Source organism: Neovison vison, chromosome 3 (assembly GCF_020171115.1).
Source record: "Neovison vison isolate M4711 chromosome 3, ASM_NN_V1, whole genome shotgun sequence".
Taxonomy (NCBI): Eukaryota; Metazoa; Chordata; class Mammalia; order Carnivora; family Mustelidae; genus Neogale; species Neogale vison.
In genome coordinates, this window is record NC_058093.1 from 163,486,266 (window position 1) to 163,510,175 (window position 23,910).

The window sequence follows — 23,910 nt, forward strand, 5'->3', positions numbered from 1 at the left end:
TGCTCTTAAGGTGCAATATATCAATTCTATCTAGAAAGAGAATAACAAAGTTAGCATAAAGTAATGTCAACACTGATGAATATTTCAAAAAGTTCAGAAAAACTAAACCCTTTAAGACTACTGAATAACCAAACATATATAAGCTATTAAAGTAATTTAATAATATTACAAAATAAATTTTCTTCTAGACAGTGGTTTCTTCATGTTAATTATTGGCTAAAAACTAGGCATGTTAAAAATAAAATGGGTCGGGGCGCCTGGGTGGCTCAGTGGGTTAAGCCGCTGCCTTCGGCTCAGGTCATGATCTCAGGGTCCTGGGATCGAGTCCCACATCGGGCTCTCTGCTCAGCAGGGAGCCTGCTTCCCTCTCTCTCTCTCTCTGCCTGCCTCTCCATCTACTTGTGATTTCTGTCTGTCAAATAAATAAATAAAATCTTTAAAAAAAATAAATAAAATGGGTCATAATGCTCAAAGTGAGGACTATAAACACTGCTGTACAACGTCTGAAAGTTGAGAGTAAATCACAAGAGTTCTCATTACAAGGGGGGTTAAACCCCCCATTTTTCTGTACGTATAGATAGATGTTAACTAAACTTACCGTGGTAATCATTTCACGATACTGGCCAATCAGTAATTATGCTGTACACCTTAACCTTCTACAGTGTTGTACGTCAATTTTATCACAATAAAATGGGGGGGCTGAATAAATTTCTCATCAATAAATCCTGGGCATAAATTACTTAGTATTTATCAGCTGATTATTCTTCATAATGATTATTCTAAAAGACATACTGTTTTTATTTAGAAAGCCTCATTATCTATTGAGTGTTTGTACTTCTTAGAGACAAACACAATGTGTCAAATCTTCCTGCAAAAGTTGAGGATAACAAAAACTAATAACCCTTTAGGATCTATATTGGGAAAGGAGGAAAACATTATTTGACTTTCCTGATTGAGAGACCGGACAGATATAAACATAATTGGTAGATCTGGACTGAATACACGGGAACAGTAAAGATAACAAGCACTTTGTGTGTTAGCACACTGAATCCTCACAACCCACAGAAGTGAGAGGCTAAGTAATTTGTCCAAAACCATGTTAAGTGTCAACCTGCAGGATCATCAAAAACATTCTAACCCAGGAAATTAGGCTTCTTTTGTATCCTCTGTAACCCCCCTTTAGTTTCTGTTGGTGCATTATTCAATTCCCAGGAAATAGAATGCTTTGTAAAATCCGCTGCCTACAAAATGCTCTGCAAAGAGAACATCCTCCATGCAGCTTCGGAAAAAAGTCAAATAAGAGCTGTGGAAGGCCACTGCCTCCTCTCTTTACCTGTCTTTCCCGTTATAGTGGGGCAGGGCGCGGCGGTGGGCCAGTTTTCAGTTTTTACCTAGATCGGCTCCTGTGAGTGCCAGCATTCATGAAAAGAACTATTTGCAATGTATCTAACAATTCACAAAAGCTACCGTTCAGCTTTTTTCTTCTGGACAAAAGAAAAGTTACTGTAGGCAGCAGTTGACAAAATTAAGATGTAGATATGAAAACCTCAAAACAATGTTAAGCAAAAATAGCCAGATATAATTTTTACTGTCCTTCCTTATAAAAAGTATAAAAGCAGGCAAAACAACCTGTGGTATTAAAACTTTGTGATGGTAACGAGTTATGACTGCAAGTAGAAATAAGGGGATTTACGGGATTCTAGTGATGTTTTTCTTGACCTAAGTTCTGATTACTGAGGCCACTGTTCACTTTGTGCACATTATCATGCATTATGTTGCCACACTGACAGATAATTTCTTTCATTCACCTTTCCTGTGTTTCTTCTCCCTCTCCATAGAACAGCTATAATTCATCTGATTGGGTCTAATCCATATCCACTCCCAGGCCCTGCTCATTTTGAATTCTGTAATCATATGTCCTTGACCATTATACTCTCAAGAATTCCTATTAACATAGGAAACTGTATGGTATAGTGAATGCAAGTTTGCCAGGTAAGTACATAATGGAATACACACATTTATCTTTCTCATTTCAAGGGTGGGAGTGTGGCAACGGTCACCTCAGCCCCAGGATTGGACAACTGCTGTCAGATTAGAGGGGGAATGCAGGTGGGAATACTCATTTTTGGAGGATCCTATATTCTTTTAATTTCTTAACATTAACTCCTTCCCATTCCACGCTTTTTTCATATTGTACTGCATAATCAGAAAATTATATTGACACTAAATGGTATCATGGAATGAGTACTTTATTCATGTTTCTATCATCAGTTTTATACTACATGTATTTACATGTTTTCTGGGTCACAAAGGCTATAATGTCATCAGCTCCTCAAAAGGTTTATTCTTTTGAGCAGCAGCCGTAACAGATTTCCATAAAAGTTATGATTCAATGAAGATTATAGTTAATACTTCTTAAGCAACCCAAAAGGTATATGACATTGTATTTGGCAAGATGTTCTTACAACCCTGATATCATACTTAAGGGTAACTTCTCCATATAAAAGTGTTTATTAACCAGTTAACTAGCTTTCTGTCTGGTTGCTAACAGGACTTGAAAATCTTGTGGCATAAACACTTGACAAATAGCCTTATAAATTGATTAACATTTGAAATAAAGATAGAATAGGTTTATAAAGTTAAATGCAACATATAGCATCAGCATGTGGTAGCTTTCTCCTATCCACTTTTTCAAGAGCAAAATAATGAGTTATCTCCTACATGTCTTCCAGGGTGAGTTATGAGAATTAAATGCTATCGTGTTTGCCTCTAGACAAAATTTTAATTAGACACACAAGTAGGAGAAAACCACTTTTAATTGAAAAATAAAGCAATACATCTCAAATAAGACTCTGTTTAACAACATAAACTGTAACTTGCTGAGGGAAATCGCCTTCCTAGAAGTGGTATTGTGAAATTTGGGTATCAGCAATCAATAGTTTCCCTCCTTTATTTTGACTCAGCTATAGGCGTATTAAAAATAAGGACTTTCTCATTAATTTAAACTGTAAATCTGTAAAGCTTGTCCCTATTCCTAACCCACTGACAAAAGGTGAGATTAAACAAACATTTCCATACTGAGGAGTTCCCAGGTAACAGCAAATAGGCAATATTTTCCTTAAGAAAAGTTTATAGGAAAGACACACAAGACTATTATTGATATTTAACTAATCCACAAACTTCCAAACACAATTTCATCAAGATGATCTCTACTACAATTTTTCTTTAAAGAAGTTCTCAAATCTCAGAATGGTTTAAAACTTGAATACTGCAAGTATTAACTTTGAAAGAAAGTAGTAAAGTTATTGCTTTAAACTGGAAAAACCTATGGTCAAAAATCTTTTTAAAAAGAGTTCATTAAACAGCTATTCTTACAATTACACTCATGTAACTGCAGAGAAAATGTTCAAGCACATAGTAAACATCACTCTTTCGAATGACAGAACAAAGGCATATGCTCATCAAGATGTATGGCTTTTTTGGTGATTGTTATTACTACCATAGTCATTGTTTGACTGAAAAAGGTTTTTACAAAACTCCACTTTCAAAATTAACATTTTTATTAAATCAAGTTAAAAAAAATGTTCACTGTAGAAAAGTCAACAAGGGCTTTAACAAAACCAAAATATACCCTTTTCATACAATATATGTATATATTAGCAGCAAACTATTGAGATTTTCTTTTATGTTCTTTTAGTTATTTTAAAGAAAGCATAAACAATGCATATTAGTATGGAATGTCAGCTAATACACACTTCCTCTTTCATTCTGTGATTTAGGCCTTCTAGTACAAGTTATTTTATGATTCTTATTAATAAATACTAAGAACAAACCCAGTGTTGACTAAGAAGTAGTGAAACAGAGTGGCTGGTGGCATCCATCTCATTACTTCATAGTCATGCATTATCTTTGAGAGTAACAAATGAGCACCATATAAACAAGGTAATTATGTGTGTAAATTCAACTTTAAGGTGTAACAGTAGCCAACTAAACCACTTAGCATTTGGCCATTGCTATTTAAAAATTTGGTGATATAAAAAATTTTAATCAAATCAGATATTCAATCCCATATTGCTTGTCCATTTTTAAAATCTTAATAGAAATTCTGTATATAACCTGACAAATTGCATGCATATGTGTGTGTAAATACACATAAAAAAGTATATGCATATATACATACACATCTTTAGCTTTGAATGAGTTTCTAAACTGAAATGAAACCAAACCTCTCATTTAAACATACCTGTAGAATATGATATCACCATCTGGAGTTTCTAATCAAAGTTTCATCTTATCTAAAGAGAAATACTGGCTAGAAAATTTTGAGGACAAAGAGCTATAATTTGGCTTAATATACTTTAGGCTTACAAATTAGTTGGCCAAACAAGATTTGAAATCACCAACCTCCCACCTAAGAAATAAATTTTTCTCTTAGTATTTCCTTCTAAGGCAAAAAGAAAATACTTTTACAATGAACTTCCACTTTTTAAAGAGTTATAATTATTAAAGAAATCTCACTAGTCTTCAAAAATACTAAACATTATATAAATACAATTTTCTTATAGTTGGATTCTTCAGCTAGAATCTGTATTAAAAAAGTTTCCTTTGGATTGTTTCATTTAGCACTTCAAGTCTCCATTCTGCAACTCTGGTAACTGGCTCAGATTTAGTAGGTTTCTATCAATCACAACTTTCAGAGTGTGCTACTGTGTGTTACCTGTGTACAAGAACGTCCATGGGAGAACTGCACCAAATTCCAAAAGCAATGTAAGGAAAAATTTAAGACTGTATATATAAAAAAAGAGAAGTACAACATGGAATCCCTTTTGTCCATTTCAATATTTTTAAAGATAATGTCCTAACTTTCATTTTTAACTTATCAAAAAGATGAAGTTTTCAGATGGCCCACCTTTATTAATTAAAAACCTAAATCAATAGACTGAATTACTTTTATTAATATACACGTCAAGTTACTGAAACGGTGACTTCATGTAGTTTTCCCCTTGAAGATGGCACTTGCAGGTACAAAGATGCAGAGATGTCTATAGCCTTCAGATGTTTACTTGAAAAGATTCTTCAACAGCAGTTTGATACTGGGTTTCCTCATCTAGCTGAAGATTCTAAAAATAATGACATTAACGTATCAATAGGAAAGATATACTCCACTACTCAATACTTTGCCCAATATATTAACACACTTAAAATGGTTTATGTTACAATATATGCTATCCTTTAAAACATAAGATTTAAATGTCTGAACTTTAGTAAGTTCAGTTGTAATTATTTAAATATAATTGATAAACAACAAATTAGGATCAGCAGAAAATGAAATTTGAAAGTTATAGTGATTTAAGATGAGGTAGTTAATTAAAAGTACAGTTAAAGGCAACCCACAATTTTAAGTGATAATAAATGTGTCATCTCTAGAAAACAATGTCAAATTATCTAAAAAATTTAATCTAAAAAAAAAAAGCATTTATTGAATTAAGAGAACTAAATAGCAGCTTCTTAATCCTAACAAGAAGCTAAAAACTATAGCTTCCTCAATCTTAGTTACACCACCCTCCTTCACTTAATTCTACTTGCTGCTATCAGTTATGTTTTATGGGTTTGCTTTAAAATGGGCTTCCACTTGACAATCTCGAATAATTAAAATTACATATTCTTCTTTCGCAAAATAAAACTGGACAATTGATCAAAATAGAGCACAATATCACAATAGATCAAAAGCAGTTTATAAAATATATTTTCATTTTTACAAATCATATTGTCCACAGTAAACTTTCTTAAAATGAGAATTTAAGAATCTGTATTTCATAAAAATGCTAAAATCACAAAAGTACACATGAATTTTACACATTTGAGGTGTTACTTTAAAACAATAAAACTAAAAATGCAAATTCCACAAAAAAAATTTATCAATAATGATATAATTTCAACACTGGAGAACAAAGAAAAAAATAAACTCTGTTCATGTCATTGTCAGAATTGCACATGCCTGTGCTTACCTAAACTGGAAAATAAGTATCAGCCATTCTTTATCAGGATTAATATTGAATTAGATACGGTTTTAATTCACTGCAGTTGAATAAAATGTAATTTCACAATAAAACATAAAAGTCATCTAACTTCTTTAAAAAATTATAATGACACATTTGGGAGGTAGAAAGTAACCCCATTTTTGCTTTAGGGATCTTTTTTATATAACTTCTCTCATGCCTGTTAAAGCAATCATCTAAGACCAGAATCTACTCAATCTGGCTTTCTTTAATAATTATGCTCCCTCATTTTTAACAAGGATGTGGGCACCTGGCTGGCTCAGTTGGTTGGGTGTCTGTCTGCATTCGACTCTGGTAATGATCCCATGGTCCCAGAGTCCTGGGATCAAGCCCCCTGTAAGGCTCCCTGTTCAGCAGGGAGCCTGCACCTCCCTCTCGTCCTGTCCCTCCCCCACCTTATGATCTCTAGCGCTCTCTCATTCACCCAATCTCTCAAATAAAATCTTTAAAAAAAATAATGTGTCTCACATGTAGATATGAGAAATCTATTATAATAAGCAACTTATTCTACATAAGAACAACATTCTCCTCCATCTGTTGCACCAGTTTCACTTCTCTAAGCAGGTATAATTATCCCTTAAATCTAGACAGTTTTCACATAAATAGTCATTTTGTTCAATCTGGGGGTTTACTCGTCTTACATTAATTATCTCTCTAGTACAAGGAGGTAAACAGTAAATTTAACTTGTACCACTTCCACAAATATAGAACCAAAGTTCACCTATATTATATAAACAACCCTGGGGTGCCTGGGTGGCTCAGTCATTAGGCATCCGCCTTTGGCTCAGGTCATGATCCCAGCATCTTGGGATCGAGCCCCATATGGGGTTCCCTGCTCAACAGGGAGCCTGCTTCTCCCCCTCTAGCTCTCCCATTCTTATGTTCCCTCTCTCAATATCACTCTCTGTAATAAAATCTTTTAAAATAATAATAATAAATAAATAAATAATAAAAACAACAGCTTGTTTCAAAACTCAAGTCTAGACTGAAAAAGTTAATTTAACTTGAATATTTACAGGGTATTTTCTTAAGCTTAAAGAATTTCACTTACCACAAATTCTCCATAATCAAACTGATGTCTTTGATTTAGATGACTAACGAAATTTCTAGTAATCTGGCTAGGATCTCCCCAAGGAAGAGACACACAAATAGGACATGTCTATGAGAAACAGAATGTTTTAAATATAATGAAAATATCCAAACATACTAATTATTGGAAGTATTAAAACAACACAAGCTTATGTTACTGAAAATGTCTATATAAAAATCATATCTGGGGTGCCTAGGTGGCTCAGTGGATTAAGCTTCTGCCTTCAGATCAGGTCATGATCTCAGGGTCCTGGGATCGAGCCCCGCATCAGGCTCTCTGCTCAGTGGGGAGCTTGCTTCTCCCTCTCTCTCTGCCTGACTCTGCCTACCTGCGATCTCTGTCAAATCAAGAAAATCTTAAAAAAAAAAATCACTTCTAAGGTCCAAATTTCAAGAGATCATCATTTCCTGACCAAAGTACCTCAGATAAAGTATAGTAATCTAACACAATAAAAAAGAGAGATACATTCTATTATTTATATCTTTGACCACAAAGATTTGTTTGAACAGAAACATCACAGTCAGCCTTTAATAATGCCACAGTTGCTATCATTAGCCAGCATGTAATCTCATTTGAACCACAAATAACTACAATCACTATTAGCTTAATTGTATTTATAAGTAAAATGAAAGTGAAGTAAACTTCAAATCATATCCTTAAAGTTTTAAATGAAGGACATGCTAAAAAGTGAATGGATGATACACTCAAATCAAGTAAGAAGAAACTTTTAGTAACTGGACTCTAACCAAAGTTTGTGCTGTTTTGAAAATAATGCAGAACAAAAACTGGCCAATGCAATATAAAACAAATCAAGTATCTTAAATGTGAGATTTTTTTTCCTGGAGAGATCTTTGGCAATTGTATTTGTTTATTAACTGACTGTCCCCTAATGAACAGAGTAGGTGATGTGTCTCCCTTTGTGCTATGTAAGAGTTTAAGTGTAGTCTCAGTAGTTACAGAGGCGTATCTTTCACAACTTTTCTAGCACTACCAACTAAATCTGCTTAGAAATACCTATAATCCTTATTTTATTTATGAAATGTTCTTTCTACTCTTATTTCTGAAGAAATTATATATCAAAATGTACAGCTTAAAAGGAAGTATCTCTTCCAGCTCAGTTTCTCCTGTACCATCCACAGCTGAAATCACTTACCTGTGTAACTCATGTTCCAAAAGAGGACTTGTAGGACCATTAACACAATGCTGGAATCCTGCAGTCCACTGTCTCCCTCATTCCTCAAAAAGGTCTCCCCCTTTCTTACACAGCCTCAAAATGGCATCAAAAAGATATGTATGCATCAAAAAGAAAGTATGATTCTTTTCCTTCCATGCTTTATGCATTCATATACTAGATTCTGCAAGGATACAATTAAAAACACCTACTGACTTCATTCTTATTTATAAATGCTTTCACCTACAACAGGTCCACCAGGCCAGATCCAGCTGCCTGAATCCTACAGAATAAGAAACTGAGAGGTCCCAGTAGAGGTTGGTTCTGCCATTCCTCAAATGAAAATCCCCAGTTCACCTTTCAGATTTCACTCTCCTCCAGCCTATTCTCTTACATCACCCTTATAATAACCATCTCCCTTTCTATAAGTGAGTTAGTGGAATTTTAAATATCTTATTTTGCTTCTGGTCATCAATTTATTGTTGACAAAAGTCTACCTTATTGATAATGCCCCATCCAAGTTTAAATCAACTACTTTCCCTTATACACATGAAGTAAAATGGAAGAGCATATTTAAACAGAAGACTGTCTTTAACATAGGTACTTACCACAGGAACTATCTGAAATAGGTGATTACTGTTACAATGATCCAGTAAACGCTGTCTGGTAAAATTTGATTCTTGACACAAGGGACACTTAAAGGTAGGATGCCCAGAAGAACTATAAAATAATTTTAAATGAAATGTACTTAAGGTGAAATCATAACAAAAATGATGCTTTTCTATTCTTTGACCAATTATTTTAAGTTTCTTTTTTTAAAAGTATACTTATTATTCAAAGATTTCCTCATTTTGCAAAAACTATTTTCAGTAAATGATCTACAACAGATGTTCCCAAACAATCTCAGTTTACAATACCCTTAAAATGTTTCAGTACATTTTTTTGTGGTGCCTTTAGCTTAAACGAAAACAAACCTAGCTGCCCCATATGTTAAGCAGTTACGTCCAAACAACTTAAATTTAGTCATTTGTGTAAGGCCAACAGATGTCTCTGTAACTCTTCTGAAAGTTGTAAACACCCTGTGGTGTCCCATATCTAGGACGTCAAAACTTTTTATTAAAAAGATTCCCGTCGGGCGCCTGGGTGGCTCAGTGGGTTAAGCCGCTGCCTTCAGCTCAGGTCATGATCCCAGGGTCCTGGGATCGAGTCCCACATCAGGCTCTCTGCTGGGCGGAGAGCCTGCTTTCCTCTCTCTCTCTCTCTCTGCCTGCCTCTCTGCCTACTTGTGATCTCTCTCTGTCAAATAAATAAATAAAATCTTTAAAAAAAAAGATTCCCGTCAAGGTCAGATCCTTAGTCTATCCCAATCTCTAGGAATCTAACATCCAAAATTCATAAGAAAAGTGAAAAACAATAGTGTCAATCATCAGAACAATCAACATTTCAAAACATTTTGAGATCATGCATCACTGAAGTTTAATACCTCAGAATTTCAGCAAGGGACAGTTTAATACTGACATCTCTACCTAAATTATGCATGGAAGAAACCGGACCACAGTAAAAGAGGAGATCTACACTATTCTAATTTAACGTGATCTGTAAAAGCATCTGTAACATTTATTTAATTGCTAGTCTAGCATTATGTCTGATGATTTCATTTTATAAAAAAATTTTAGGGGTGCCTGGGTAGCTCAGTGGGTTAAAGCCTCTGCCTTTGGCTCAGGTCATGATCTCAGGGTCCTGGGATTGAGCCCCACATTGGTCTCTCTGCTCAGCAGGAATCCTGCTTCCTCCTCTCACTCTGCCTGCCTCTCTGCCTACTTGTGATCTCTGTCAAGTAAATAAATTTTAAAAAAATTAATTAAAAAAATCTATTATAAAGTGACAGATATTATGTACTAAAGTAGTAAAATTTTCAAAAGCTTACCTTGTATTCTCTTGATAAGTTTCTGTGTTATCAGATGTAGATGTTTCACTCCTATTACTTAAGAATGGAGGGAGGGAAACGTTAATACCTCAAGTAAAAAAGCACATTACAGATTCACTAACTTGAATTGCTAATGAAATGACTAGTCTGAATTTTTTTAAAAGCCTGAACTTCAGGGACGCCTGGGTGGCTCGGTTAGGCAGCTGCCTTCGGCTCAGGTCATGATCCCAGCGTCCTGGGATCAAGTCCCACATCAGGCTCCTTGCTCAGCGGGGAGCCTGCTTCTCCCTCTGCCTCTGCCTTGCCTCTCTGTCTGCCTGTGCTCACTCTCTCTCCCTCTCTCTCTGACAAATAAATAAATAAAATCTTTTAAAAAAAAAAAAAGCCTGAACTTCAGGATGCCTGGGTGGCTCAGCCAGTTAAGCAACTAACTCTTGATTTTGGCTCAGGTCATGATCTCAGCATTATGAGATTGCGCCCCATATAGGTTCTGTGCTGAGCACGGACCCTGCTAGAGATTCTCTCTCTCCCCCTCTTCACTCCCCCACTCGCACATGCATGCCCTCTTTAAAAAAAAAAAAAAAAAAGCCTGAACTTCAAATAGTTCTGAACTATGAAATAATTATAGTATTACTTTTTAAATAAATTCTGGTAAGAAAACTGCTTATTAAATCTTTATTTACATCCTTTTCAAATTAGCTTATGCAGTTACAAATATATAGAGAATATAGAATTTTGCAGAATTATCTTAAATCCCTAGCATGATAGTATTTCCCCAGGTTCTTCAGACTTTCAAAGAGACTCTTCCACCTGGACTACCTAGTTTTTGAAAGCTGAGGTAGAAGCAAGAATCTGTGAACTTTCTGACTTGTAACTAGAATGTGGTTTAAAGATGCAGCCTCCAAAGCAGAGTAGTTTTAAGAGAAGATTTAAATGTTCATTATGTTCTTATTTTCCAAAAAAGGAACTAGACTTTCCAACATTTAATATACAGAACAATTTGACATCTTCAGAGGGACCCTGTCCTGGAGCCAAATGTCATATGCAGTATTAGAGAAATCCAGAGGGATGAGTGGGTATGTTCCAAATGGGGACTGTCACTTATGCATTACAGAATATCATCTGAGTGGTCAATTTTATAGAAACAAATGCTTTTAATAGCAGAAACATTAACAGAAATGAGACAGGTAGTGGGCAAAGAACTGTACCATGCAGAAGTCTGCTTTTATATCTCAATACCAGAATTAAAAGAGTTGTTAAACCTAGAAAAATGCTTATTCATTTTTTATAAAAAACAAAACCGTTACTATACCAGCTGCCTAACAAATGTTCTTTTCTTTTTGAATTTTCCTTTTTTTGATTTTTCATAATAAAGCTACATACAACAAGGTTTATTTAGTGTAGACACCCTCCCAAAGACTGTCCCTTCTATGACAATAACCATGTTCTCTCTCCACACACATCTATCCAATGCTGAGCTAGCAAGCGAGCTTCCCAGTTTTCACACCCAAAGAGGAAACTAGTAAACCATTCTTTTCTGTACCTTTCCGGCAGATACTAATCTGTCTCTTCAAGTAAAGGTGGCATTTTAACAATGTGAAGACTAAACACCTTTTTAAAATAAACTCAAATTATGGAGACTGCATTTATTAAAGAGTTGTTCTGAATTTGTCAATGAAAACAGTATCTGTCACCTATTTTTTAAAAATCTCATATCTGTATCTTTAAACTTGGTAACAGATTTTTCTAATTTTTTTTAAATCTTTTTAAAATCTTTCTAATAGGGGTGCCTGACTCACTCAGTCAGTACATCATGTGACTCTTAATCTCAGGGTTCTGAGTTTAAGTTCCAAACTGGGCACTGAGCTTACTTAAAAAAATAAAAAATAAAAAACAAATAAAATCTTCCAAATAAATATAATCACTGGGTTTTGAATGTGTCCTTTAAAAACACTGTAACGACTTCTAGTTGGTTTATAAGAACAACTGTAACATCATTAGGGAAGATGAAAATTTCAACAAAGCTCTTTTGACATTTAATAAATGGAACTGAAAACCTTAGTAAGCTCAACCTGTGACATACTTCTTCTATTTGGATCTATAAGCTTTTGTATGGTAAATATCTTTTTCAGCCATGACAGTCAGCAAAATCGGTATCGCTGTAAAAAGAACTTCGTTTCAAATCTTTGATTATGTCATAGTGTTAAACTAAGATTTAAAAAATTTTAGGGGGCACCTGGGTGGCTTAGTCAGTTAAGCATCCAACTCTTGATTTTGGCTCAGGTCATGACCTTGGGGTAGTGAGACTGAGCCCTGTGACAGGCTCCACGCTCAGCAGGGAGTCTGCTTGAGATTCTCTCAGCAGGGAGTCTGCTTGAGATTCTCTCCTTTCCCCTCTTGCGTCTACCCCGCAACTCATGCACGTGTGTGTGCTCTAAGTAAATCTTTTTAAAAAATTTCTAGAAAGTATAGTCAACAATACTAGTTTTAGTAAAAGTATTAATAAAACATTAATAAAAATATCTCATACCATTAAGCAAAATTTATTTTTAAAGTAACAATTTCATCTTTAGCTCACTTAAATTTTGCATGCTTTAAATGTACATAAAGTATTAGTACTGTAAAATACATGCATGTTTTTTATTATTTTATTTTTACTTTAAGATTTGTGTATTCATTTTAGAGAGAAAGAGAGAGGGTGAGTGAGAGCACAGGGAGAGGCAAAGGGAAAGAAGCAGTTTCCTGTTGAGCTAGGAACCTGATGCAGAGCTGGATCTCACAACCTGGAGACCATGACCTGAGCCAAAACCAAGAGTCAGACACTTAACCAGCTGAGCCACCCAGGTGCCCCACATGCATAGTTTTAAAATAAACATACATGTACTAGGAATGCATTCTTTATTTTTTTCACTGATGGGGTACACAACCACAAAAGTGACTTAAAACATTTTAATATCAAATTTAATGCCCTTTTCAAAAGCTTTCTCCCTTGCCTCTCCCATTACAGTTCTCTACTTTCCATTATAACTGTGATTATCATCACTCTAGCCCTTCCGAATCATCCTGTACCATGTCTGGGCTACTACCGGTAGCCTATTCATTTACTCCAGAAATGCATGAATGGGTTCAACAACAGAAAATCTATTACTCGCACCATATTATCAATTAAAATTTTTAAAAGATCATTTCATCTGATGCAGAATAACCATTCAATAAGATGCAACCTCCATAATGGAAACAAAAACAAAAACAAAATCCTGATCGTTCACAATGCTTCTAAAAATACAAATGCCTACACCTTAAGTACCAGAATATCTGGGAATTGTGTCAAATGTATATAAGTTTTAATTCCATAAAAGATTCCATTTTTTTAAAAGATTTTATTTATTTGACAGACAGAGATCACAAGTAGGCAGAGAGGCAGGCAGAGAGAGGACAGGAAGCAGGCTCCGCAGTAAGCAGGGAGCCCAATGTGGGGCTCAATCCCAGGACCCTGAGATCAGGACCTGAGCGGAAGGCAGAGGCTTCAAACCACTGAGCCACCCAGGCGCCCCAAAAGATCCCATTTTGAACAGAACCATTTAATGGGGAAATCTTAAATTCAGAGTGATATCATTATGACACAGATAAAAAATACCTATGTTAAAAAACTACAGTAAACATAATACTTAATAATAAAATTTTAGATGCACTCCCACTTAAAATCAAGAACAAGAAAAAGGTGTCTGCTATTTACTATTGGACAGAGATCCTAGTTAATGCAATAAATTATGACATGAAGCACTAAGACATAAAATTACATTAAAAAAATTTTTCCACATAGTAAGTCCAAGAGAATCTACAGGTAAATTATTTGGAACTATGCGAACTAATAAGTCAACAGTTGCTAATACAATCTTAACGTAAAAATCTGGACTATTCCTACTCACTAGTAATAATCACTTAGATTACAAAACAGGAAAAAAGATCCATATGTATACAACAGAAGTTTTACTAGGAAAAGATACAACAAAACATATTTACACATGCTCTAAATGGAATTTTTCAGCACATTTTTTAAAAAATGCTCTTTTAAAAAAAGAGATGGGGCACCTGGGTGGCTCAGTTGGTTAAGGGGTCTGCCTTCAGCTCAGGTCATGATCTCAGAGTCCTCGGATGGAGCTCCAGGGCGGGCTCCCTGCTTCTCCCTCTCCCTCTGTGCCACCTCCGCCCCCCACATTCCTGCCCTTTCTCAAATGAATTAAAAAAAAAAAGGGAGGGGCGCCTGGGTGGCTCAGTGGGTTAAGCCGCTGCCTTCGGCTCAGGTCATGATCTCAGGGTCCTGGGATCGAGTCCTACATCGGGCTCCCTGCCGAGCAGAGAGCCTGCTTCCCTCTCTCCCTTTCTCTCTCTGCCTGCTTCTCCGTCTACTTGTGGTCTCTCTCTGTCAAATAAATAAATAAAATCTTTAAAAAAAAAAAAAAAAGGGAGAGAGTGGTGCCTGGGTGGCTCAGTGGGTTAAACCCTCTGCCTTCAGCCCAGGTTACAGTCTCAGGATCCTGGGATCCAGCCCTGAGTCAGGCTCTCTGCTCAGCAGGGAGCCTGCTTCCCCTCCTCTCTCTCTGCCTGCCTCTCTGCCTATTTGTGATCTCTCTTTCTGTGTCAAATAAACAAATAAAATCTGTAAAAAAAAAAGGGGGGGGGGTGCCTGGGTGGCTCAGTCACTAAGCATCTGCCTTCAGCTCAGGTCATGATCCCAGTGTCTGTGGATCGAGCCCCACATGGGGCTGCCTGCTCAGTGGGGAGCTTGCCTCTCCTTCTCGAGCTCCCCCACGCTTGTGTTCTTTCTCTTGCTATCTCTGTCAAATAAATAAACAAAAATCTTTTTTAAAAAATCACACTAAAAACTGAGGAAGACAAGCTGTATTTATTTCTAGCAGGGAAAGTCAGGATCATATGATGTCAGTTCCCTACAAATCTATGATTTCAATGAATTCAACCTCTATAATGCTTCTGATCAAAATCTCTACAGAGATTTTCAGGAGACTCAAAAGTCTGATTCTAAAATTTATGTGGAATATCAAGGGGACAAGAATAGTAGAAACAATTTTATAAGTAAACCAAGGAAGGAAATTTTCCTTACCTGACATTAAAACTTATTGTTGAAGCAATAATAATTAAGATAGCCTGATATCAGAGAAATAAGCAAATGAACAGAACAGAACAGAACACAGAGATGTGTAGGACTGAAATGGCACTGTAAATCTGTGAGGAAAAAATTGATCCAATGAATGGTACTGGGACAAATGGCTAATCACATGGGGAAATTTTTCCTACCTCACATTATACATTCAAAATAAATGTGAAAAGCAGAGCTTTTCAAAGAAGAAAATATCTTACAACCTTGACATAGGAAAAAATTTCTCAACATGATATAAAATGCAAAAATCATTTAAAAAATTATATATATATACATACAAATAAAAATAAAACATTTTTGTTTGTCAAAAGATACTATAACAAGACTAGCCAAAAACTGAGCAAAGACATTTGCAATCAGGAAATAAAAGCAAAAATAGACAAGTAGGACTACCTAACTTAAAAAGCTTCATCACAGCAAAGGAAACAACCGAAAGAGTGAAAAGATGACCTATGGAATGAGAGAATATATTTATAAACCACGTATCTGATAAAGGGTTAATCTTCAAAATATGTAAGGAACTCCTACAACTTAACAGCAAAGAAACTACCAACCCTATTACAAAATAGGGGCTAAAAACTTGAATAATTCTCCAAAGATGAGATAGAAATGGCCAACAGGTATACAGAAAGATGCTTAAGGTCACTAATGAACAGGGAAATGCAAATCAAAATCAAAATGAGCTGTCATCTCATAGCTGTTATGACAGCTATTATCAAAAAAGCATATAAGACAAGTATTAGTGAGGGTGTGGGAAAAAATTGGAACCTATGTACACTGTAGGTGCGAACGAAAAATGTTACAACCACTTTGGAAAACAGTAGGAAGGTTCCCCCTCAAAAAACAAACAAAACTACCATATGATTCAGGATTCTTACTTGTGGGTATTTACCCAAAACAACTAAAATCAAGATCATGAAGAAATATTAGCATTCCCATGTTCACTGTGGGGCTATTCATAAAAGCCAGGAGGCAGAAACAATCTTGTGAATGTATAAAGACACAAAGATACAAATAGATAAAGAAAATGTGGTATATACATACAACTGATTATTCAACCTTAAAGGAAATCCTGTAAATGAATGAATCCTGAAAATGACAAGATGAATGAACCTTGAGAATGTTCTAAGTTAAATAAGCCAGTCACAGCACAAATATTCCATGATTTCACTTATATGAACTGTGCAAAATAGTCAAACTCATAGAAGCAAAGAACAGAATTGTGGTTGCCAAAGACTAAGAGACAGTGATATCGGGAGTTACTAATCAATATGTATAAAACATTAGTTATGCAAGATAGGTTCTAGAGATTTGTTGTACAACACTGTGACAATAGATAAGAACACTATATTATACACTTAAAAATCTGCTAAGAGGATAGCTAGCTAGCTCATGTTAAGCATCCTTTCCAAAATTTAAAAAAAAAAAGGAAAGGAGCCCCTGGCTCGCTCAGTTGGAAGAGTGTACAAATTTTGATCTTGGGGTTGTGAGCCCCAAGTAAATAGAGATTACTTAAATAAATAAAACATTTTTAAAAAGGAAGAAAAGAATTAAAATTATGTATGACTATGCCATTTAATTCTAAATTAAGTTGCAATATTCCTTAAAGCAAAATTTTCAAAATACTGAAGTATCTCATTTCTAGTCTTTTAAAAATATGAAGAAAAATCCCAAAGTCTATACTTATGTGTTTTACAAAATGGCAAAAAAAAAAAAAAATTTTTTTTTGAGAAAAAAAAAAATTAAAAAAATATATATATATACTTGTAATACATGGAATAAAGGACTGGCATCTACAATATATAAAGAATGTTTACAAATAAGGAAAAGTCATTTTATCTAATACTTATACCAGATTCCTTAATAAAGAGTTATTTAGCAGGGTGTCTGGGAGGCTCAGTTGGTTAAGCGTCAGAGTCTTGATTTTGGCTCAGGTCATGATCTCAGAGTCAAAAGATTGAGGCCTGCATTGGGCTCTTCACTTGACATGAAGTCTGCTTAAGATTCTTTCTCTCTCTCCCTTTCACTCTGCCCCCCTCCATGTCCCATATACACGTCCTCTCTCAAGAAAAAACAAAAACAAAAACGAAACCAAAGAAAGTTATTTAGCCACTTAAAATGTTCAACATCTTGGAAAGAAATCTGTTAGGAACAACCTAAGACTGCTTGTAACTTTCAGTCTTTCAGTCTCTGTGAAGGGCTGTATTTGGACTAAACTATATGCACCTACTGATATCTACTGATTAATATTTTCAGAGTCAAAATTAGTAAGAAAAACCTACAACCAGACCAAACAATTTCCAAGGAAGATAAAATGTGTCTGGTATCTCAATGATTATATGCATCTTTCCTCCCTATCCTCCTCTTCCTCACTTCTAGTGGCTAAAGATAACAGCACACACTCTTATATGTTAAAACCAGAATTTTGGGCGCCTGGGTGGCTCAGTGGGTTAAGCCGCCGCCTTCGGCTCAGGTCATGATCTCAGGGTCCTGGGATCAAGTCCCGCATCCGGCTCTCTGCTCAGCAGGGAGCCTGCTTCCCTCTCTCTCTCTCTGCCTGCCTCTCCATCTACTTGTGATTTCTCTCTGTCAAATAAATAAATAAAATCTTAAAAAAAAAAAAAAAAACACCAGAATTTTATTAGCATCAACTAGAGAGGGCCTTAAACAACTAGGACTGCTATATAATTATCATGACAAACTACCCCATACTAATGCAATAATTTTATTAAACATCCTTTAACATTTATTACTTTATAGTAAATAGTTATACCCTGAATGATCTGACTGAAACTAGTAGGCTAGTTTATCTTGGATTATTCAACTGGAAGTTAAACTGTTTATATATAGAAAAGGGGACTGTGTTTTACTCATTCCTGTGTATTCTAGAACATGTAGAGTGTGCCCAATAGTTTAAAAGTACAATAAATCTATGTTGAATTAATAAAACGATCAACAGGGGCGCCTGGGTGGCTCAGTGTGTTGGGCCGCTGCCTTTGGCTCGGGTCATGATCTCAGGGTCCTGGGATCGAGTTCCGCATCGGGCTCTCTGCTCAGTGGGGGGCCTGCTTCCCTTCCTCTCTCTCTGCCTGCCTCTCTGCCTACTTGTGATCTCTGTCAAATAAATAAATAAAAAATAAAATCTTTTTAAAAAAAAAAAAGATCAATGGATTTATTTTGATTTTTTTTTTTTTTAAACTGCTGAGATTGGTACATGCAGACACCACTTTAAGAATTTCCACAACCGGGAGCCTGGGTGGCTCAGTGGGTTAAGCCTCTGCCTTCGGCTCAGGTCATGCTCTCAGGATTCTGGGATCAAGGCCCGCATCGGGCCCTCTGCTCAGTGGGGAGCCTGCTTCCCCCTCCCCCTTGCCTGCCTCTCTGCCTACTTGTGATCTCTGTCAAATAAATAAAATCTTAAAAAAAAAAAAAAAAAGAATTTCCACAGCCATGAAGTTCAGAGTTTAAATCATCCATTTGTACTTACAAGGGAATACTGAAAACTGTATTCTAAGAAAACACCTGCTCTACTCTCTTAGGTAGTCCTTTGACTCTGCCACAAAGAGGTCTTATTAAAGTAATGAAGTTTCATAAAATGCCACCAAATCCTGCTTAGCTGTTAATTACATGATTCTGTTCTTAATCAGCAATATAAAATTTATCTGTTCTCCAGTAACTTGACAAAGAGTAAGACCTTAAATTCTCCAAACTGAGATGTTTAAAAAAGCTTAGCTGCTAGCAATGATCTTCATGGAGAACTGCATGAATTTATAGATCCTCTCCATTCTACCAACACACCTAGATTAATTAAGTCAGAATATCAGAGAAAAAACCCTGGAAGAAAAGTTTTAACAACAATAAGGCATTATCATGTGCTACCTTGAAGGGGGCCTTTAAATTACAGCCCTATGTACCTTGTTTTGTATTTACCATAGGAAAGATGACGTTTAACCGCACAGTTTTCCTTTAGGGTGCTATGGGCAAAATCATTTCAGTATCATTTCTTTTAGTATCAGGAATAGCTGTGTTTTTCATTAGAAACATTTTGTTTATAGTATCACAGACAATGTTAATAACATAATGGATGTTTTCTTCTTTGTAGTAGCTACTTGGAGGCTATGAAACACAGTTGATAGGATATTACAATGTATTTGGCTACTAACTGAAATCTTTATATGCTGGGTTTTCTTTTGTCCCTCCAGATCTTCTCTCCTCCATTTTTCACCATGCTTTGTGTTCTGAGAGACTAACCTGCATCAATAGGCTCCCCTCTCTGCTTTCCAATTGGGTTCAGCCCAGCAGGCAATTGGGAGGGTAAAACAAGAGGAGAGTTAGGATATTTATTTCCCAGACTCCTTCCTACCAAAACTGCCTCAGCTGGCTGCATTCCTCCGAGCTGCCCTCTCTATACAGCTCACTTTCTCCAAGTTCTGGTATCTACTTCCTCCCCTCCCCTGCTTTCAGCAGACCCAGAGTACATCGCTAACTACTTGTGATTTCCAGCTGCTCACATAGTGTACCCAACACCTTTGAAAATAGTCCCCTTACTAAATTCTCCTCAAAATACCTAATTTGAGTGCATTATCTCCCTCCTCTTGGCGGAGAGGAGATATGAAGCCAGAGTAAGGCTTCATACCTTACATTAGGCTCCTACCTCCTACATTAAAAAAGAAAACAAACAACCTTCTTTTCCTTCCTTTACCAATTTCCTTACTAATAATTCATACACAAACCCATTTTTTCCCATTACAATTAGAATTTTTCACAGGACATAAAAATGAGTAAGACCAAGAAGCCCATTCTAGATTTTAAAAAGAAAGGCAGTAAACAAATAAATATAATCAAGTCTTAGAGGACCTAGTTGGAGAATAAAGAAAGGGCATACCAAAAGGAAGAAATTCTAGAGGTCAGGGAAGATTTTACAGAGTGATTAACACTTGGTCTAAATCTTCAAAGAAAAGAAAAAGTCCACTGACTGGCAAAGTGTGGGTTAGGGTGGTGGGAAAAGGGACTACTACTTGTAAAAGTATGGAGGTGAGGGAATGATGAGAGTGATAATTAAAAACTACCATTATGGAGCACCTGGGTAGCTCCGTTGGTTGGGCGACTGCCTTCAGCTCAGGTCATGATCCCGGAGTCCCAGGATCGAATCCCGCATTGGGCTCCCAGCTCCACAGGGAGTATGCTTCTACCTCTGACCTTCTCCCCTCTCATGCTCTCTTACATGCTCTCTGTCTCTCTCTCTCTCAAATGGATAAATAAAATCTTTAAAAAATAAAAACTACCATTTACCAAGCAAGGTACGATTCAATATGCTTTCCCTTTATTAACCTATTTAATGGCTCCCAACCCAATAAGGTACTAATAGTATTATTACCATCCCCCCTTTTAAAACAGAGGAGAAAACTGAGATACAGTTTCTTGCCAAGATCACATAATTAGTAGACCCAGGTAGTCTGACTCCAACGGTTCATTTTTTAAAACTGCTAACTTATAATGCTTCTTAAGGATGGCAAGGAAATGGTACAAATAATTCAATGTAGCTAAGACATATGATATAATGATGGTTATCCAAGAAAGAGAAAGGCTAAAAAATGCAAGGCAAATTCCAGATCAGAAAGGGCTTTAGAATAAAGAATTCGGTCTGATAAAACAGTTGTTGGATTTTAGATCATGGAACCTCTTGAGAATCTCAACATTCTTTCCCCAGAAAAACACACATACACAAAATATTTGGCAGTTTAGGTAGTTTAGAGTCCTTACTGGCCCATGCAATTCAGAATGAGAAGCACTGCTATGGAGTCACGATAAGTCATGGACTTCCAAGGTGCAAGGAGGAAGGTATAAGGACAGGGAGAAAGAGATCAGAACTGCACTTGTGAAATACCACTTTGGCAACAGCATATAGGACAGGTTAGAGGAGGACCACCAATAAAAAGACTACCGTAATAGTTCAAGTGAGAGATGATGAAGGCTCGAGCTAGGGAAGTGACAATAGTGTTAGAAGAAAAGCACAGATGAGGAACACTGCTATCGGTAATCAAACTGGATCTGAGAGGTAAAGGAGAAGGCAACAAGACTTCTGAGGAGAAACTCTGGTCCTTTAACAAGCAGTGATTACACAAATCATACATACCAGCAACTTTGCCAAGAACTGGAAATACTATGTTAAACAAGACAAACACCACCTCACACTTAAGAATAATCTATTCAGTTAATAACAAATTGCTGAATAATTGCAATATAGCAGAAGTACAATAATAAAGAAAGCACAGGGATGAAAGAACCTGAGGAGACTTTTTTTTTAATTACAAAACAGGAGTGACCTATTTCATCTAATGATGCTAAGTCAAGTAAAATGAGAATCTAAAAGAATTTTGCAGACTGGGCAATCAGAAAATTCCTAAAGACTAGAACAGTTTCATATGAGTAGAGAAGCCTACAGTACATAAGCCTAAGTACTTAAGAGCAGTTAATTACTGAAAATTAGCAACAGATGAAATGAAATGCTACTGAAATAAAATCTTAAGAGACTCTGTTTAATCCAGTCTCCTGGGAGCCTTTCCACATTACTGCCAATACTGCCTTTCCTTACACAAAAACTATGTGTGTACTTGCTATTATTGAGTGTTTAAAAACTAAGTTAAAAACTAAGCACTTTATGTCTAGGGATACATGCACAGATGGTAATATTACAAAGAAAAGCAAGGGAATGAATAACCTAAAAAGGAGGAGAGTGGCTACCTCTGGGAATATGTGGTTCAAAAGGATAGGGCTATGGACTCTGAAAAACAATCTGAGGGGTTTGAAGTGGCCGGGGGGGTGGGAAGTTGGGGTACGAGGTGGTGGGTATTACAGAGGGCACGGATTGCATGGAGCACTGGGTGTGGTGGAAAAATAATGAATACTGTTTTTCTGAAAATAAATAAATAAATTTAATTTAAAAAAAAAAAAGGATAGGGGCTCACAAGGAGATTCTAAGACCCTAAAGAATGTTCTATTTTTTAATCTGGGTTATAGTGGTTAACTGGATATTTGCTTTATCACTATTTTAAAAATCATACATGTACATTTTGGTCACTACTCTGTGTAAAGTACATTTCATAGAAACGTTTAATACATATACATCAGAGACAATAAGATAAAGCAAACCAAGATCTAGTTTAAAAAGGGGAGGGGACTAAAATAGAACTAAGAATTTAGTAGTACCACATCTCACTTTTACATGACATCTTATTATGAGAATTAAAATTTTTAACAACTCTATTTCTCAGATAGCAAATAAAGATTTTAGTTGAAAGGGATTTTCTTTGGTTTTCAAGTAATTTCAGCTGCAAAAGAAAACAGCCTTCAACTCTGTTTTTTTTTTAAAGAAATGTAGATTTTTTTCCTTAGAATTATTTTTAAGTAACACAAGCTTAAGTACATTATAAAGATGCTCTCCCAGATGCAATCTTACATGAGTTAAACAAGCTTGAAGACAAATGTTATAAATCTATTACCTGGCAAAATACTTTAAACACACATACATACCCCCAAACAAAAAACACTTTATCATATAGTTCTTCAAACAATTCTACTTGAACTATAAAAATTCTCTTTTTATAAATAAATATTGCTTACCTGTTCCCTACTGAATCTTGAGAGATCTGAAAGTGTGGAATGATAGAGGAAACACCATATTCATCTTGATACTTCTTACAAGATTTGTAATGATGTCTCATGCGATAGAATTTAATCTGTAAATTATTGATCAAAATGTAATGTGACTTTTAATTTCAAACAGACGTTGTAAGATTTGAGATATTGTCAACAGAAGAAAAGCAAGATAAACATAACCAACCAAATATTCCATTTAACTTAAGTAAATGATTTAATTCTTAAGAAGCTGAAAATAAGTAATAAGTTTCTGTCCATTAGATGCAGATGTGAACTCACTGCAAAAAAATATTAACAATAACTTTGTACTTGAAACTATGCTACTAGTAATAGACCAAAAACGAGTAAATTAAAAGCAGTAATGGGTTTGCCTTATGGTACTGGGCATTTCTTTATTCTTTATTGCACTGACAGAGAAAGTGCTTTTAAAAAAAAATTAGGTTCCCAAGTTAACACCTGGAACATTTTTCAGTTTCTCACAGAGAAGCAGAGCCTGAATCTCTCAAGTGTACTTTCTGGCTTCACTTCACTGCCCTGTCAGTTAACACCTCCCTCAAAGAGATGGAAAAGCAGATCTGACTTGTGTGAATGCATGAAAAAGCAACTGGTTTTGCTCACTGACTTTATTAGCTATTTGAAAAAGTGGCAGCAATAAATCCATAAATACATGGATATACCCAAAGCCTAACCACCCCTCACTACTTCACTCCCTCTTCAAATGAGCAGACTGGAGAATTAATGCCAGTTATTTGCCAACACCTGATTTTCTCACCTGTTCCTTAAAAATTAATTAGTTTTCCGCAAAATATTTTGTGATTTTTTTTT

The 23,910-nt window shown here is 35.7% G+C and overlaps 1 protein-coding gene across 3 annotated transcripts in view; it reads right to left on the minus strand.

Moving 5' to 3' along the window:
• Positions 1 to 2,230: 2,230 nt before the first annotated feature.
• Positions 2,231 to 23,910, minus strand: part of RNF138 (ring finger protein 138) — a 39,753-nt gene continuing 18,073 nt past the window's right edge. For 2 of the 3 annotated variants that reach the window (XM_044243211.1, XM_044243213.1), the window contains 5 exons: positions 23,050 to 23,165; positions 10,248 to 10,304; positions 8,929 to 9,040; positions 7,111 to 7,218; positions 2,231 to 5,120 (listed from right to left, as the gene is read on the minus strand). In XM_044243211.1, the coding sequence (XP_044099146.1) occupies positions 5,052 to 5,120; positions 7,111 to 7,218; positions 8,929 to 9,040; positions 10,248 to 10,304; positions 23,050 to 23,165 (462 nt within the window). In that variant the 3' untranslated portion in view covers positions 2,231 to 5,051. The remainder of the gene's footprint in view (positions 5,121 to 7,110; positions 7,219 to 8,928; positions 9,041 to 10,247; positions 10,305 to 23,049; positions 23,166 to 23,910) is intronic. The other variant, XM_044243212.1, reaches the window with a different exon arrangement.